The sequence below is a fragment of the Papio anubis genome, chromosome 9 (genome assembly GCF_008728515.1).
Source record: "Papio anubis isolate 15944 chromosome 9, Panubis1.0, whole genome shotgun sequence".
Lineage (NCBI taxonomy): Eukaryota > Metazoa > Chordata > Mammalia > Primates > Cercopithecidae > Papio > Papio anubis.
The window spans coordinates 6,632,368-6,650,235 of NC_044984.1; the positions used below are offsets into that span (position 1 = coordinate 6,632,368).

Here is a 17,868-nt window from a genome sequence, read left to right on the forward strand (position 1 = left end):
CAGTAGCGTGATTTCGGCTCACTGCAACCTCAGCCTCCCAGGTTCAAGCGGTTCTCCTGCCGCAGTCTCCCGAGTAGTTAGGATTACAGGTGCCCGCCACCATGCCCGGCTAATTTTTTGTATTTTTAGTGGAGACGAGGTTTCACCATGTTAGCCAGGCTGGTCTCGAACTCCTGACCACAGGTGATTCACCCACCTTGGCCTCCCAAAGTGCTGGGATTACAGGCGTGAGCCAGCATGCCCGGCCTTCCCCTACACTTCTATTGCCCTCCTCTCCCCAGAGTTCAATCACCCCTAGCTCTGACTCCAGGGCTCAAGGCTGGAGGAGCCTAAAACTGACCTGATTTCTCAGTAGCACCCAACCATTCCCTCTCCTCAGAAGATCCCAGTCCCACCTTCCCACCTCTACCCTTAAAGCGGCAAAGGCAGTACCCAGTTCCCTCAAAAATACTCAGCGGCCAGAGGTTGTAAAATGTGTATTAAATTTCATGGGTATGCACAGTGGAGAAGGCATCCTCATAGAGGCTAGAGTTCCAACCCGGTGACAATGGCAGTGAGCCACCCCAGTCTAGTTTTCAACCATCTAAGACAGGAGCAGCTGGCCATTGCCCCTGGACTGAGATTTCTTCCTCTTTGCTGGTGGGGGGCGGCTGGAACTGATGGGAGACACAGTCGGAGGCTGAGGCCCCTTGGGGGTGTCATTCTGTTTCTGGAAGGCAGCTTTCTTGAAAGGCTGCTCTGGCAACTGCTGCTTCTCAACCCCCTTGGCCCTTCCAAGGGGGTGATGATGGTCCTTAGGTTTCAGGGTGGCCTGAGTCTTGGATGGGGATAACACAGCCAGTGTTTCTGTGTCTGTGCCCTTGGGAGGGGCATTCTGCTTGAGGAAGGCAACTTTCTTGGAGGACTGTAATTTAGGTGATCGTTGCTTTAGCTTCCCAGTCACCTTGGACTCCCTGATCCCTTCGGCTTTTCCAGCTGGCTGACTGCTATCCTGGAACCTGGAGGAAGCTTGGGTCTTTCTGACAGAAGGTACAGTGGACAATTCTGAGTCTGCCCCTTTAGAGGTGCCATTCGGCTTCTGGAAGGAGGCCTTCTTGGGACGTTGCTGTTTCTGCAGCTGCTGCTTTGTCTTTGCAGCCCCCTTGGCCTTTTTGGCTGGCTGGCTGCTGTTCTCAGACTTGGGGATGACCTGAGGCAAGTCTACATTTGTAGGTGTGGCTGTTTCAGAATTTCCTGGGGTTAAAATTAAACAGATGGTGTCAGAAAATAGGCCTTATCACCGTATTTTATTTTATTTTACTTTATTTATTTTTTTTGAGACGGAGCCTCGCTCTGTCGCCCAGGCTGGCGTGCAGTGGCATGATCTCGGCTCACTGCAAGCTCCACCTCCCAGGCTCACACCATTCTTCTACCTCAGCCTCCGGAGTAGCTGGGACTACAGGCGCCCGCCACCACGCCCATAGAATTTTTTTTTATTTTTAGTGGGGACAAGGTTTCACCGTTTTAGCCAGGATGGTCTCGATCTCCTGACCTCGTGATCCGCCCACCTCAGCCTCCCAAAGTGCTGGGATTACAGGCGTGAGCCACCGTGCCCGGCCTATCACCATATTTTAATATTCTCATATTAAAATATGAGAATTGCCATCTCTTGGGCAGGAGCTCCACACAATTAGGTCAGTGCCTAAGAGCAGATTACCGAAATTCCCATTACTTAATGTAACTTGGCCTTTACTCAAGTCCTACTTGAACCTTGTATTAAGAGATCACTGCTTATAGGCCAGGTGTGGTAGCTCACACCTGTAATTCCAGCACTTTGGGAGGCCAAGGCAAGTGGATTGCTTGAGGCTAGGAGTTCAAGACCAGCCTAGTCAACATGGTGAAATCGTCTCTACTAAAAATATAAAAATTAGCCAGGGATGGTGGTACCTGTCCACACCTGTAATCCTAGCTAGTTGGGAGTCTGAGACACAAGAATCACTTGAACCTGGAAGGTGGAGGTTGCAATGAGCTGAGACTGCACCACTGCAGTCCAGCCTGAACAATAGAGCAAGACATTGTCTCAAAAAAAAAAAAAATCACTGCCTATCCTTGGGCCAAAAGATTTTTTACAGGAAGCTGCGCCCTCTTGAGGACAGGAAGTAACAAGACGCTGTAAGGAAAAAATGAATTGGTTTTGGGTATTTTTTTTTTTTTTTGAGACAGAGTCTTGCTCTGTCGCCCCAGCTGGAGTGCAGTGGTGTGATCTCGGCTCACTGCAACCTCTGCCTCCTGGGTTCAAGCGATTCTCCTGCCTCAGACTCCCAACAATCACAAGCGTGTGCCACCATGTCCGGCTAAGTTTTGTAATTTTAGTAGAGACGGGGTTTCACCATGTTGACCAGTTGGTCGAACTCCTGACCTCGGGTGATCCACCCGCCTCAGCCTCCCTAAGTGCTGGGGTTACAGGCAGGCACAAGCCACCACGCCCGGCCTCACAGGGTCTTCTAAATGAATTTGAAGCACTAGCCTTTTTTTTTGAGGCAGGGTCTCACTGTGTTGCCCAGGCTGGAGTACAGTGGTGCCATCATAGCTCACTGCAACCTCAAACTCCTGGGGCTCAAGGGATCCTCCTGCCTCAGCCTCCAGAGTAGCTGGAACTACAGACAAAGTCTCCCTTTGTTGCCCAGACAGGTCTCAAACTCGTGGTCTTAAGCGATCCTCCTACCTCAGCCTCCCAAAGTACTGGGATTTACAGGCATGAGCCACCACCATACCTGGCCTATTTATTTTTTAAATCAGAGAAGTTTTTTTCCACACGGATTATGATGAACTGCAGGATAATTAAAATATGTACTTTTTAAGTTATAGCAAATTTTACTATTTCTTTTTTTTGAGACAGAGTTTTGCTCTTGTTGCCCAGGCTGGAAAGCAATAGCATGATCTCAGCTTACTGAAACCTCCACCTCCCAGGTTCAAGCAATTCTCCTGCCTCAGCCTCCTGAGTAGCTGGGACTACAGGCATGCACCACCACACCCAACTAATTATTATATTTTTAGTAGAGACGGGGTTTCACCATGTGGAATTCCTGACCTCAGGTGAGTGCTGGGATTATACGCATGAGCCACCACGCCCAGACAAATTCTACTATTTCTGAAGTAGCTCTTCTCTCCCTCTTGCAATTAAACCCAGGGTTATATCCCAGTAAGTAGTGTTCTCAAGGCTGTTTCAGAAAACCCCACCCTTCCCTTGAGATCCAGGCCGGACTCCTCAAGATGGCTGAGAAAACAATCTGCAATGAGTGTGACGGGCTGAGAACTGCTGACAAAGCTCTGTGGAGCTCTGTTCCAACCCAGTGCTGACAATGCTGGACCAGCAGAGGTCCAGTACCAGTAAGTCAACCCTCTGCCAAGAAGGAAAAGAAACCACAACCTTCATTTGGAATGTATTTAGTGCTGAACAACTGCAGCCACTTGGCAGAATAAAGGAAAAGGCCTCCATCCATATGAACACTTCAGCTTATTCACATGGGGTCCAGCACTCAAAAGCAATTCTAGCTGGAATGAGAGGGTTCTCTCATCCAAGCATGCAAAGGTTGGAGTAAGGGATGCATGAATCTTTCCTTTCCCTTCCCTTCTGTCACGCCATAAAGGCTCCTGAAAGGTGAAAAGAGCAAAGGTGGTGATGAAGGGTAGAAAAAGATCACTCACCTGTCTCGGACTGAGGGATAGAATTGGAGAATTTCTTGAACTTGGCAATGAAGAACCCATCCATATTGTGGGTATGAGGGTAGAAGCGTCGGGCAGAACGCAGACTGGGGTGGAAGCGCCTTTCTCGAAAGCGGGTAAAACCTTCCTGGCCAAAGTCTAGGCCTGTGGGCACCAGTCGCACATTCCTCTTTTTCAGAGCATAGTCTACCACCCACTCATTCTCTTCCACCTGGATGTTGGGGGAAGATAAACAAGGGAGGAAAAAGCAGAGCTGGAGCTGAAGGGAGCTCATAGGGGCAAAGAGCCCCCCAGCCCAGCCTCCACTGCTCTGCCATGGCAGAGGCCTCACCATGATAGAACAGGTGCAGTAAACAAGGTAGCCTCCTGTCTTGGAGGTGGCATTGACAGAGTCAATAGCACTCAGAAGCAACTCCTTCTGGAGGTGAGCACAGCGCAGGATGTCCTTCTCATCCTGTCCCAAAAAGAGACCCAAAGGCAGCCTCAGGAGGAGAGGGGAGCCCAGAGCATGTCCCCATTTCACTTTCCAGCTCTACGAGACCCAGCCAAGGCGTCTCAGCGGCCACCACCTGACTCCTCACCTTGTTAGTCTTCACGGCTGGGTCCTTGGAGATGACCCCAGTGCCACTGCAGGGAGCATCCAGCAGCACTCGGTCAAAGCCCCCCACCACCTGGGGAGAAGATACAGATGAATCCTATGTCTCTTCCGCAACCAGCAGCGCACTATTTACTAGGGTCAAGTCTGAACACTGAGGTCAGGAAGGGAGAAGGTCAACTGCAAGAAGCCTCAGGAGACACACAGCTTGAGTCTCACCTTGGGGAACTGGCGCCCATCATAGTGACTGATAACGGTGTTGGTGACTCCCAGCCGGTGCAAGTTGCCCACAACACTCTTAAGCCGCTCAGCATTGGCGTCATTGGCAAGGATCACACCCGTATTCTTCATCAGCTGGGCTAAAGGGAGGGCAGTAACAGTGCTGATCAGCCAGTTCCACTGCCTACATACTAGCTCCCACCCTCCTGCTCAGGAATCCACAGAAGTGGTATCACCTCAAGGCAACTTCACTCCCAACAAGCCTGCCTACTCTATAGGCTGATCCACTCTGCACTAGCCCCTGGTAGTCAGCAAGTCTACCAACGTGTTTTTCCCATTTTTACTGAACACCTATCTGGTCCTACATACTAAATTACTTCTTTTAAGTGATAGCAGCTTAATCAAAGTTATGGCTGCTGAGTATGTGCTGAATATCGCCAAGGACTTCTAAATGCATCATCTTAACCCTCACAATCCAAGCATAATCCAAGGGGAACCCCAAGCGCAATTACCATCCCATTTTACAGATGACAAAAGAGAATCCAGAGTCAGATGTGTATAAGTGGCACACCCGGCACTGGAACCCAGGCCGACTCCAGAGACTGCTCCTCACCACTCTGCTAGAGCCTGCACATTGTGTTCCGTGAGCACTAGTGAGTCAGCAACCCCATCTACTTTCAAAAGCAAGACAGCCCGATGAATCCCACCTGCCTGCCCGTCTCATACCCATGTAGCTGGTCTTTCCTCCAGGGGCACAACACATGTCCAGGATCCGCTCATGTTCCTGGGGTGCCAAGGCCATGACGGGCAGCATGCTGGAGGCTCCCTGCAGCATGTAGTGCCCAGCCAGGTACTCGGGGGTGGCACCTGTGGAGGAGGACCACCCTGTGACATGCGGTAGGGACAGGGACAGAGGTAGAAGGGCTCTTGGGTGGGGGAGACTTACCAATGGGCACAGAAGAATCATATACCACTAGTCCAGTCTTTGACCACTTGCCCAGGGGATCCAGATTAACCCCACGATTGATTAGAGCCTGAAGAGGGATGAAGATTTTTTTTTTTTTTTTGAGACGGAGTCTCACTCTGTTGCCCAGCCTAGAGTGAGGTGGCGCAATCTTGGCTCACAGCAACCTCCACCTCCCGGATTTAAGCAATTCTTTCTTATGCCTCAGCCTCCTGAGTAGGTGGGACTACAGGCATGTACCACCATGCCTGGCTAATTTTTGTATTTTTCATAGAGATGGGGTTTCACCATGTCGGCCAGGCTGGTCTCTAGCTCCTGACCTCAGGTGATCTGCCCGCCTCGGCCTCCCAAAGTGCTAGGATTACAGGTGTGAGCCACCGCACCCAATTGGGATGAAGATTTTAATAACCTCATCGGCTACTCTACCCAGAAAACAGATGAAGACATTAAAAACATGGCCCATGGCCCCACAACTCCTAGAGTGCTTGCTCCGAATACAGTCATCATGGACTCATTGAGCAGTTTCTCTTTCCCACTCCATCCTACGGTGCCCTTTTTTCTTAACCTCAGGCTCCTAACTCAAGGTCTGAACTTCATCCCAATGGAGCAGGATGCCACCTCCTGTTACTTTATTTCCTGGAAGTGGCATCTGATTTTCTAAGAGGCTGACCCCTCCACCATACTAAAAATTTAATGATACTGGTTATAGCACATTACATTATTAGGTTTTCTTCACACCAGGAAATACACAACACATACAACCCAACAACTGACTTTAGAACAGGGGTCGTTAACCTGGGGTCCCTGAACCCTCAGAAATGAGTTTAAAATATTGACTGTGCACATGTATCTTTTTTCTGCAGTCAGGAATCATATTTCCCCAGCTCCTCAATCATCTCCCTCCATTTTCCTTGGGGGCAGCACGCTCATCCTGAAGTCTCATCATCCTAGTCACAGGGAACAGAGGTTGGAGGGATGAACTTCCATTCCTCAGAGGTCCTAGGCCCCCAGCCTGCCAGAGATATCAGGCCTCTGGGTTTGCCCCTCAGGGTCATGCTTAGGTCCTAAGGCCCCACCCAGTCAGGGAAGCACAGGGCAATCTCTGGAGTTGGCAGAAATCACTTCCCTTCTGAGATGAGCAAGCCTCAAAGGCCACCCCTCACCTGGGCAAGGTCCCGGCGTCGGGTTTTCAAGGTATTGGTCCGGAGGGTGACGGGCCGAGGCACCTCATTAGCTTCTAAGAACTCCACCAGCTGCCAGGCAAGACAGCAGGGAATAAATGAGGATGGCTAAGGAGCTCAGTCAGGGGAGCGGGGCAAGGGGGCTGAACCTCTTCCTTACACAGGGTAAGGAGGTGAGAAAAGAGAGGAGGCATTCTGGCAATCCAGTACCTCAGACAGAGGGAAGAGGTCCATGAGCTTGCCAAGCAGGAAGTCTCCATAGGAGTAGTAAGTGGCCAGATCCTTCTTGAGCCGGTTCAGGTATTCAGAACGAGACCGCCCTTCCTCCCGCTGAGCCCCAAAATCACGCAGAATTCCCACGATATCCTGGATCCGCTTGTGAACTCGTTGCAGGTCTGGAGCCTGGGCATGTGGGCCTGTTAAGGAACTGTGTCATGATGTCCTAGGGCCTGGAAATCCCTCTCCCAAGCACCTTCCTCCTAACTCTTCACTCTGTCCTGCAAGGATATCCTGCTCCATCTCCCCCGCAGGGGGCAGCACAAATGGTTCCTCATCCACATTGATCTGCAGGCCCCCATCTGCCTCCTCCTCTTTTGAGGGGCCGGACTCAGGGGTCACTTCTTCCTCCTCGTCCTCCGTCTCTTCTTCACTCCACTGGACCCTAGAAACAGGTCCAAGAACAGAGTGATTCACAGACCAAAACAGACACCTCCTCCTTCCACACAGCTTCCCCACCCTAGCCGCTGCCTATGCTCCATCCCAGTAGCTTCCAAAACTCACCCAGCAGCAGCTTCCCGGACCTTCTGCTTCCGAGCAGCTCTTTCAATGGGCAGCAGCTGAAGAGACACAAGGGCTGTTAATACAGGCCTGCCCTTCCATCAGCCCTTGTAGCACTTTCTATCTCTGTATCTTATTTTCTCGCTAAATAAAAATCCAACACTTGCTCTCAGAAGGAAATAGAGGAGCAAAGAAACGAAGATAAAATTGGCACAATATTGATCACTGTTGAAACTAAGTAATGAGGGCATGGTGGTGCACGCCTGTAAATCCCAGCTACTCAGGAAGCTGAGGCAGGAGAATTGCTTGAACCCGGAAGGTGGAGGTTGCAGTGAGCCAAGATCGAGCCACTGCACTCCAGCCTGGGCAACAGAACAAGACTCCATCTCAAAAAAAAAAAAAAACCAAAAACAAAAACCAAGTAATGAATTAAAGGGTTCATTACATTTTTCTTTCTACTATTATGTTTTTCACTTTTCCATTAGGAAAAAAAAAAAAAAAAACTTGAAAAATACCTGCACATATAAAGGACAAAAATTGCCCTTGACTACCATTTTGCCATTTTTTTTTTTTTTTTTTTTTTTTTTTTTGAGACGGAGTCTCGCTCTGTAGCCCAGGCTGGAGTGCAGTGGCCGGATCTCAGCTCACTGCAAGCTCCGCCTCCCGGGTTCACGCCATTCTCCGGCCTCAGCCTCCCGGCCATATTTTTTTTAGAGAAGTCTTGCTCTTGTCCCCCAGGCTGGAGTGCAATGGCACGATCTTGGCTCACTGCAACCTCCGCCTCCCAGGTTCAAACGATTCTCCTGCCTCAACCTTCCAAGTAGCTGGGATTATAGGCATGCACTAACATGCCCAGCTAATTTTTTGTATTTTTAGCAGAGACGGGGTTTCACCATGTTGGCCAGGCTGGTCTCGAACTCCTGACCTCAGGTGATTTGCCCACTCGGCCTCCCAAAGTGCTGGGATTAAAGGTGTGAGCCACCACGCCTGGCCCATTTTGCTATATTTTTTTAGAGTTACTCTGTATTTTTCACATAATCCATTTTCAAGTTTGTTTCTTGCTTTTTAGACTTCAGTTAAATCACAGGCATTTTCATAGACACAATGACCAGTGTTAACTGCATCATATGCATGAACCATAACTTAAACATATTGTATATTTTGGAAGTTTCCAGAGTTTTTGGCATTATGATCCACATGGTGCCTGCAAACCTAATAATGACCCTATAGATACAAAGGGATGGAAGAAAAGGGTGCACATGGGGACTTTCTCTTTTTATTCTATACGATTCTAATAATACATCTACATACTAATTGTATAATAATTTCCTGCACCTCAGTAAAGCACTATTTGCTGATGTTTTGGATCATCTTCCTTAATAGGGAATTACTATGTCAAAAGGAAGAAGTTTTTGTGTTTTTTTTTGAGACAGTCTCACTCTGTCACCCAGGCTGGAGTGCAGTGGTAAGATCACAGCTCACTGCAGCCTCAACCTCCCAAGCTCCAGTCATCTTCCTGCCTCAGCACCCTGAGTAGCTGGGACTACAGGCGTACACCACCACACCCAGCTAATTTTTAAACAATTTTCTAAACTTTTTTTTTTATTTTTTTTGAGACAGAGTCTCACTTTGTTGCCCAGGCTGGAGTGCAATGGCACGATCTCAGCTCACTGCAACCTCCGCCTCCCAGGTTCAAGCGATTCTCCTGCCTCAGCCTCCCGGGTAGCTAGGAGTAGCTGGGATTACAGGTGCACACCACCACACCAGCTAATTTTTGTATTTTTAGTAGAGATGGGGTTTTGCCATGTTGTCCAGGCTGGTCTCCAACTCCTGAGCTCAGGTGATCCGCTCACCTCAGCCTCCCAAGTGCCAGGATTATAGGCGTGAGCCACTGCACCCAGCCAATTTTTTAATTTTTTGTAGAGATGGTATCTCCCTGTGTTGCTCAAGCTGGTCTCCAACTCCTAGGCTCAAGCAATTCTCCTGCCTCAGCCTCCCAAAGTGCTGGGATTACAAATGTGAGCCACCATACCCAGCCAAAAGGAACAAATATTTCACAGTTCTGAGATAACTGCTTTATAAAAAGTGCATTTCTGTTCCCATCAGTGGAGCACACCATTGTCCACCTTCCCACATCCACACCAAGAGAGCCTTCTAGATTTTTTAAAATGCTCTATCCTACAGCTCCTTCAAACTTGTAGGTGCACTGGGAGAGGATATAAGGCAGTAGGGAAACAGTGATGGAGCACAAAAACCCCTTTCCTCTAGTCAGGCTTATCCTTGCCACTAAGAAACAATCTCAAGAATCTGGAAAGAAACTAAATAGCAAGGATCCTTCTCTGAATGCCCAGAGATGAATCTCACCTCTTCATCTTCCTCCTCATCCTCAGAGTTGGAGTCAGCTCCATAGTCATCTACCATATCAGCATCATCCTCGGAGCCCCAGAGGTCCCCCTGGTTCACCACATCATCTTCTTCAGAGTCTTCCTCCTCCTCTTCCTCATCACTGCTAGGTGCTGGGCGCTTCTTGCCTTGAGCAGCATTAAATAGGGACTGGGGTCCCTTCTTACCAGTTGTCTGGACAGCTCCTGCAAAGATCCCTAAGGGTTTGACGAGTCCTGGACTAATGGCAGCCACACATTCCCGGGCCCCACACCCTGGGGAGCCTGTACTTTCTACCCCTCAGAATGTCCTCTGGCTGTTCCTTTCATTCCGGAAATGTTTAGCAAGTCCTTCCCTACCCAGGACCCAGAGGACTCCTCATGTAGCATCCAGCTCTTAGTTTCACTGACCTTTTGGTAGCTTTCCAGGCAATGGTTTGGCCTCAGGGGACTTATTTGTCTTAGGGACTTCAGCAGAGCCCAGCCTCCTCTTGGCTGCCCTGAAAAGACACAAGAGATTCAAGGAGTAAAGAAATGGAAAGATATTTCCAGGCTCTGCCATTTCCACCATAGGGAAAAGTGAGAGTCCAGAATTAATTCTGTGGTCAAAGATAAGCAGTACCAATTAAGTCCTGACACCCACACTTACCTCTTTCGAGCACGACTAGACAGCCTCTTGGAATTTTCGTCACTTACTGTTTGAAAAAGAAAAACGAGGCAGAACAAGTTACAGGGGACACTGAAAATAAATGGGAATGGAAATAAACATGGTAAGAGAATTAGTACACTAATTAAAAGGAGTCCATTTAAATCTCAGCCCTGTCATTATTTAATAATTGTATATGAGTTTCTTTTTTTTTGAAATGGAGTTTCACTCTTGGTCTTCCAGGCTGGAGTGGTGCAATGGCGTGATCTCGGCTCACTGCAACCTCCGTCTCCCAGGTTCAAGCGATTCTATTGCCTCAGCCTCCCACCACCACACCCAACTAATTTTTGTATTTTTAGTAGAGACACGGTTTCACCATGTTGGCCAGGCTGGTCTTGAACACCGGACCTCAGGTGATCCACCTGCCTCGGCCTCCCAAAGTGCTGGGATTACAGACGTGAGCCACTGAGCCTGGCTATACGAGTTTCTTAACTTCTCCGCATCCATTTCCTTAATAGTGCCTCTCTCACAGGGCTCTAAGATGATGAAGTGACATAACAAGACCAACAAGTTCAACATAGTGCCCAGGACTTGCTACTATCTCAATAAACTGCATCCTTTATCCAAAGCCCAACACAAACTCCAGGTCCTGTGTTATCTCCCACCAGTCTTCCACACAGTAGACTACTACTTGGCATGGAGAAGCCGGATCCGTGCTTTTCCATTTCCATTCCTTCCAAAAAATCAATGACTGACCCCTCCCCTTCACTACTTCCTCTTGGTACAACTTAACCCATTTTTCAAAACCCAGGTTAACATGCAGTTCTGCATGGGATCCCCCTTCCTCTGAACTCACAATGTTTTAAATCACACCTTTTCTTGCATGAATAGTTGTGTCCGTGTCCTCACATCTCTACGACCTAAACAGTTCCCTACAATCTAAACGACAGTGTTTCATTCATACCTCCTCGTAACTAATACATAGAAGATTCCACTTAAATAGAAAATGAACAAAGACTAAAAAAGAGAAGAGGTTATGATACAGAATACTGCAAAAGCTGAGGGATCAGGAGACCACAACTAATCCTTACCTGCAGGCAAGAATCTGGCGAGTTCTGTCTCGGCACCCTTCTGCTTCCGGGCCTTTCGGCCTGGCCCCCGCTTCTCCTTCTTTGTAGGGTCCAATTTGCGCCCCATGGTACTATGGCAGACAGAAATGTGAGAAGGTGGCGTCGCGCGTGCCGGAGGAAACGGCAGAACGCAGGCTTGGCGTACTATAGTGGGAAAGGGGACAAGCTCAACTCAGCACCCGCAACTCACTCAGCACCCCCGACTCACTCAGCACCCGCGACTCAAGTACCCCCGCTATCCCCCTGGAGGCCGACCGAACGCCCTCCCACCCTGAAACCCAGGTAGTGCACTCCTCTCCCCACGTCTCAGACCAGGTCAGGGCTGCCACCCTTCGTCCCCCAATTTCCTCTAGACCCACCAGAATGCGGGTTAAGGCCCGAAACTGCCCTTGGGGCCGCGCTCCACGTGCACTCCGCAGCTAGCTTTCGGCCGCCACTTGCCACAGAGTCCTTCCACGCAGGCGCAAGGGTAACGCTAGCCTCGCGGCCCCGCCTCTTCCTGTTGCGCCCAGTCGGACGCCGCACCCGGAACTTACGCTCGACCAGGGAACGCCAGCGGAGCCGGCGGCGGCGAGTAGGGGGAAATTGGAAGGAGCCGCGCAGCTTACACCCGCGGCGGGTGGAGGGAGCACTGTGACGAGAAACCGCTGAGCGTGACCGCCCTTCCCTCAAGGAGTTGGCTTTTAGCCTCACGGCCGGTTTCTGTTGGAAAAGCTGGTGCGTGAAAGCCGCACCCTCTCCTCCAACCAGGGCCCGACAGCGGGGCCCTCTCTCTGGCATCCACTGCCCTAGTCGAGCCTCGAGATAACGGAATTCCAGGCTGGGCACCGTGGCTCACGCCTGTAATCCCAGCACTTTGGGAGGCTGAGGTGGGTGGATCACCTGAGGTCAGGAGTTCGAGACCAGCCGGGCCAACACGTTGAAACCCCGTCTCTACTAAAAACACAAAATTAGCTGGGCGTGGTGGCGGGCGCCTATAATCCCAGCTATGCGGGAGGCTGAGGCAGAATTGCTTGAGCCCGGGAGGCAGAGGTTGCAGTGAGCCCAGATCGTGCCACTTCAGCCTGAGCAAGAGTGAAACTCCACCTCAAAAAACCCCACAAAAAACAGCCGGGCGCGGTGGCTCACGCCTGTAATCCCAGCACTCTGGGAGGCCGAGGCGGGCGGATCACGAGGTCAAGAAATCGAGACCATCCTGGCCAACATGGTGAAACCTGTCAAAAATACAAAAATTAGCTGGGCGTGGTGGCGCACGCCTTTAGTCCCAGCTACTCGGGAAGCTGAGGCAGGAGAATCACTTGAACCTGGGAGGCAGAAGTTGCAGTGAGCTGAGATGGCGCCACTGTACTCCAGCCTGGCGACAGAGCAAGACTCCATCTCAAAAAAAAAAAAAATCATGGAATTCCATGCCACTCAACTCCTACTCCCAGCCCCCGCCCCTTTTTAAAAAATCTTTTTATAGAGACGGGGTCTAGGGGGTGGGGTCTCACTATGTTGCCAGGGCTGCTCTAGAACTCCTGGGCTTAATCGATCCTCCTGCCCCCAACCTTTGTGCTGAGATTACAGGTTGTGCCCCAACCTCCCAGCACCTTCCTTGATGCTCACTCCTGCTCAGCCCCTCAGTTAAGGTGCTGCACTACACCTGGTCCGCAGGAGGCCTCGGCCGGAACTCGCTTTCAGGTGGGTCTACAATTAGTTGGGAAACAACGGGTTGCAACGCCGACCTGGTCTGGGACATGAAGAGGGGTGAACTACCAGGGTTTCAAGGTTGGAGGGCATTAGGTCGGGTCTCCGGGGACGTGGGGTTGAGGCTGGGTTGTTCCACAAATTGCATCCCAATTTTGCACAACTGAGCAAGAAAACCCCCCTCAGCCTTCCTTGAAACTAACATTAAGGTAGTGGTTAGGTGTTAAAAACTGTTCCATGTACTTGACTGGTTTTACTTGACAACCGTATGAAGTATACATGAGAAACCTGCATCCCACAGAAGTTCAACTTGCTCAAGGCCATTGTGGTACTTGGAGTTTTGCAGCCTCTCATTTTCCACAGGTGGAAGTCATCGCTGGCCAGGCACACACTGCACACCCACACAGAACCCAGTTCTTCAGTGGAGTATCAGGACCCCACATAGCCCTTAATTTTCAACTATACAGGTGCCAGGCTCCTGCTGCACACACTCATCCACCTGCACCTACAGCCACACTGAACCAGGGCACTAAAATACAAGGAAACTTTTATTTTCAATTTTCATCAAGAAATTTGCTGTGGTTTTTTATGCTTTTGGTTTTTGTTTTTTTTTTTTTTTTTTTTTTTTCCACTTTATTTCATTTAGCCGCTCAGTGGCTAGAGCCGCTGGGTTCCTGGTATTAAAAAGATGCCAACAGAGGTAGCTGTGTCTCGCCCAGGGGCCCAGCCCACTCTGAATACCCCCAAAAAAGGAGAAAAGAAAACACAAAATAAACCAACAAAATAAAACCAAAAGGAGGAAAAAATTCAGATCATTTTCTTCAAGCCTGGCAGGAACCCACAACAGTTTGTATGTAACAGGCGTTACAGTGGGGAGAAGCCAGGGTCCAGAAGGCCAGCCCGCCAGCTCCTGCAGATGGCGCCGGCGCTACTGCTGCATGTCTCTCCTGCAGGAAGGGCACCACTGCCCCTCACTCCCTCCCCTCCCCCAGTGCGCTGGGGCTGTTCCTTTACAACATGGAAGATGGGCAGAAGGAAGGTGAGGGTCTCTCAGGCCCCCCGGGGAGAAGCTGGGACAAGAGAAAGTGAGGAAGGTCACTGCTCAGCGGTAGAGGTGGTATCAGTCTGCATCTTCACTGCTGCTGGGCTACCTAGAGAAGGGAGACCCAAGGAGTCAGAATTCCAGATGATAGGAATCCACCCAATCTCAAGGGAATTCACTGACAGCCTACCCACCCAGTATGTAAAGCTAGGGACATACTACAAAGTTACAAGCTCCAGAATGGTTCTGCAGGAAGAGGTGGTGTCAAGAAGAAAATGGTCCTACCTGCTGTGGGGTAGGTTCGGGTGCCCGGTTTGCCAGGCGGCTGAGAATGTTACGCTCTGACATCTGTAACCTCACAGCAACTGGGGGAATTCGGGCAATGGTAGCTGGGAGTCGAGTCACATCGGCTTTCATGTCACTCAGCAGTTCTTCCAGCTGTTTCAGAACTGCAAAGGGAGAAAAAGAGGTGGTGAGCTGTGGTGGCCAAGACTGAGCTCCCTCTACCCTAGTGGACCAGTATCACTTCTCAGTGACCAAGTGACTGTGATGTGTTATCTTCTGTCACCTGACCTGACCTCCACCATGTTCAAATTCCTGCTCCTCATATTCCAGTTCCAACTGTTCGTGATTATGTGCTCTTAAAAGTCACCTAAACCTTCACTATCCCTTACTATTATTGTATTTCCTCTTCTTGAGAAGCTTATTCCTGTTTTTTCCCTTTTCTACCTTCAGAATCTGTCTCCCACCTCCATTATAACAGCATTCTTTTCCTTATTTCACCCTCCGCCTCCTCATAACCTTTTACTTTAATTAGAAACAAAACGCTGAAAGGGGTCTAGAATTTCAAGGGATCTTTTATCACCTGAAGTTACCTCTAAAGTATCCCAAATGACACTATATTATTCTGCTTTGCTTTCCATCTCAAGAACCTGAATATATTTAAAGTTAAAAGAGGTGGGGCCGGGCATGGTGGCTCATGCCTGTAATCCCAGCACTTTGGGAGGCAGAGGCAGGTGGATCATCTGAGGTCAGGAGTTCGAGACCGGCCTGGCCAACATGGTGAAACCCCATCTCTACTAAAAATACAAAAAATTAGCCGGGCATGGTGGTGGGCGCCTGTAATCCCAGCAACTTAGGAAGCTGAGGCAGAAGAATCGCTTGAACCCGGGAGGCGGAGGTTGTGGTGAACTGAGATCACGCCATTGCACTCCAGCCTGGGCAACAAGAGCAAAACTCCATCTCAAAAAACAAACAAAAAAACAAAATTAGCAGGGCATGGTGGTGCCTGCCTGTAATCCCAGCTACTCAGGAGGCTGAGGCAGGAGAATCGCTTGAACCTGGGAGGCAAAGGTTGCAGTGAGCCGAGATCACGCCACTGCACTCCAGCCTGGGCAACAAGAGTAAAACTCCGCCTCAAAAAAAAAAAAAAAAGGTGGCCAGGGCGGGGCACGGTGGCTCACGCCTATAATGCCAGCACTTTGGGAGGCAGAGGCAGGTAGACCACTTGAAGTCAGTTTGAGACCAGCTTTGCCAACATGGTAAAACCCCATCTCTACTAAAAATACAAAAACTAGCCGCAAGTGGTGGCGCATGCCTATAGTTCCAGCTGCTCGGGAGGCTGAGGCAGGATAATTGCTTGAACCCAGGAGGCAGAGGCTGCAGTGGGCCAAGATCACGCCATTGCACTCCAGCCTGGGCAACAGAGCTAGACTCCATCTCAAAAAGAAAAAAAAAGGTGGCCGGGTACAGTGGCACATATTTGTAGTTCCAGCTACTCAGGAGGCTGAGGCAAGAGGATCACTTGAGTCCAGGAGTTCAAGACCCACCTGGGCAAAATGTTGAAAGCCCATCTCTTTTTTTTTTTTCCGGAGTCTCACTGTGTTGCCCAGGCTGAGAGCCAGTGCAATGGCACGATCTTGGTTTACTGCAAACTCCACCTCCTGGTTTCAAGCGATTCTCTTGCCTCAGCCTCCTGAGCAGCTAGGATTACAGGCATGTGCCACATGCCCAGCTAATTTTGCTATTTTTAGTAGAGACGGGGTTTCACCATGTTGGCCAGGCTGGTCTCGAACTCCTAACCTCGTGATCCACCCACCTTGGCCTCCCAAAGTGCCGAGATGACAGACGTCAGCCACCGCACCCAGCCAAGAGCCCACCTCTTAAAAAAAAAATAAAAAGAGGCAAAGAACTACTGTCCTTGATTGCCTCTAACATATTAACTCCCCAAGGATGGCAAAGGTCCCTACCAACTCCTAAACTCCCAAAGGAGCTCTGAAAAAGGTTTGAAAACAAATATATGTACATTGGGATGCAGTTAGATGAGGGAGGAGGCCTAATCAGCAGGAGGCAGGGGAGCCACTGGCTACCTTTGTGCAGGACTGCATTGGCTGGCTTGTTTCCTGCCATTGACTCCTTGGACAGGTGCTGATGACTTTCCGCCAAACACTCCACCTCAGCAAAGCGGGTGTTGAGGGCCATGGAAGGGTGAGAAGGGTCTTCTGACATGTTCAAGTAAGCAGCCCGGCGCAGCTGTTCCTCAATCACCAGAGCTTGTTCTAAGAGCTGGACAAGGGATAAGAGGAAACGGGAGTTCGACTGATAACTCACTTTGCTTACTTCTGACTGGCCTCTCAGCTCACCTCTCATTGTTTCTGATAGTAATAAGAACCTATAAATAACTTCATGGACAGCTCATTCCCACACCCAAGCAGTTTAACTTTGCCTTGTATCTTTTTTCTTTCCCTTTTTCAATGTCCTCGTTTTTAAAACTCTTTACCCTTTAGGTTCTCTTATACAAAAGCAATAAAAACTCAATTTAGAAAATAGAATATCAAAAATTAACAACAGATGATCCCACCTTCTAGAAATATATCCTGATGTTTTTCTTTTTAGGTTTTTTTGTGCATAGTTTTTTACGTAACTGAGATCATACTATATACATATCCATATTATGTTTTCATTTAGTTACACAGTTAAACATTTTCCTTTTTATCATCTACTCTTTATCAACTACTCTTCAAAAACACGTTTTGGCTGGGCACAGTGGCTCACACCTGTAATCCCAGCACTTTGGGAGGCTGAGATGGGCAGATCACTTGAGGTCAGGAGTTCAAGACCAGCCTGGCCAACATGACAAAACCCCATCTCTACTAAACACACAAAAATTAGCAAGGTACGGTAGTGCACACCTGTAACTGCTGCTGCTCAAGAGGTTAAGGCAGAAGAATGCTTGAACCCGGGAGGCAAAGGTTGCAGTGAGCTGGGATCATGCCACTGCACTCCAGCCTGAATGGCAGAGGGAAACTCTGTCTCAAAAAAACAGGGTTATTTTGCTATTTTAAAATATTTTTGTTTTTTATTTCCTCTTATCGCCATCTCACTTCCATTCCTCTGAAAAGCAACCTTTCTAATATAGTAATACTGTGGCTTTTTGTGTAGGTTTTTAAAGACTGTGTTGTTTCATATGTATGTTTCTAAGTTACAGAATGATGTTTTCTGTACCTATAAAATGTTTTCTCCCACTACATACTTTTTAAAAG

At 49.3% G+C, this 17,868-nt stretch overlaps 2 protein-coding genes across 8 annotated transcripts in view; both read right to left on the reverse strand.

Moving 5' to 3' along the window:
• Positions 1-459: 459 nt before the first annotated feature.
• NOP2 (NOP2 nucleolar protein) lies at positions 460-12,638 on the reverse strand. Of its 7 annotated transcripts, none has more exons than XM_021921956.2 (16): positions 11,958-12,638; positions 11,560-11,742; positions 10,472-10,517; positions 10,234-10,322; positions 9,806-10,029; positions 7,445-7,500; positions 7,174-7,325; positions 6,875-7,074; positions 6,647-6,736; positions 5,466-5,553; positions 5,246-5,386; positions 4,520-4,659; positions 4,287-4,376; positions 4,037-4,159; positions 3,688-3,916; positions 460-1,233 (listed from the first exon to the last, which is right to left on the reverse strand). In XM_021921956.2, exons 1-16 carry the CDS (start codon positions 12,376-12,378, stop codon positions 584-586), a joined length of 2,922 nt encoding a protein of 973 aa, XP_021777648.1. In that variant the 5' UTR covers positions 12,379-12,638; the 3' UTR covers positions 460-583. The 7 variants fall into 7 exon arrangements, with proteins under 7 accessions (XP_021777648.1, XP_021777647.1, XP_021777651.1 ...); XM_021921955.2 differs by having other exon boundaries at positions 9,806-10,041; XM_021921959.2 differs by having other exon boundaries at positions 11,560-11,669; positions 11,958-12,456.
• A 1,176-nt stretch (positions 12,639-13,814) lies between these two features.
• CHD4 (chromodomain helicase DNA binding protein 4) overlaps positions 13,815-17,868 on the reverse strand; it is a 37,925-nt gene continuing 33,871 nt past the window's right edge. The window contains exons 39-41 of the mRNA XM_031650986.1: positions 16,696-16,891; positions 14,612-14,775; positions 13,815-14,435 (exon numbers count right to left, since the gene is read on the reverse strand). Of these exons, the coding sequence (XP_031506846.1) occupies positions 14,418-14,435; positions 14,612-14,775; positions 16,696-16,891 (378 nt within the window). The 3' untranslated portion in view covers positions 13,815-14,417. The remainder of the gene's footprint in view (positions 14,436-14,611; positions 14,776-16,695; positions 16,892-17,868) is intronic.

Bases quoted from the DNA above. Each gene is read 5' to 3' on its own strand.
- NOP2 (XM_021921953.2), bottom strand. From the start codon at position 12,378: ATGCCAGAGAGAGGGCCCCGCTGTCGGGCCCTGGTTGGAGGAGAGGGT. The intron at 7,075-7,173 runs ATATCCTTGCAG...TAACAGGCCCAC, and splicing joins TGCGGGGGAGATGGAGCAGG to ATGCCCAGGCTCCAGACCTG. The intron at 1,234-3,687 runs GTGAGTGATCTT...TTTTAACCCCAG, and splicing joins TATCCCTCAGTCCGAGACAG to GAAATTCTGAAACAGCCACA.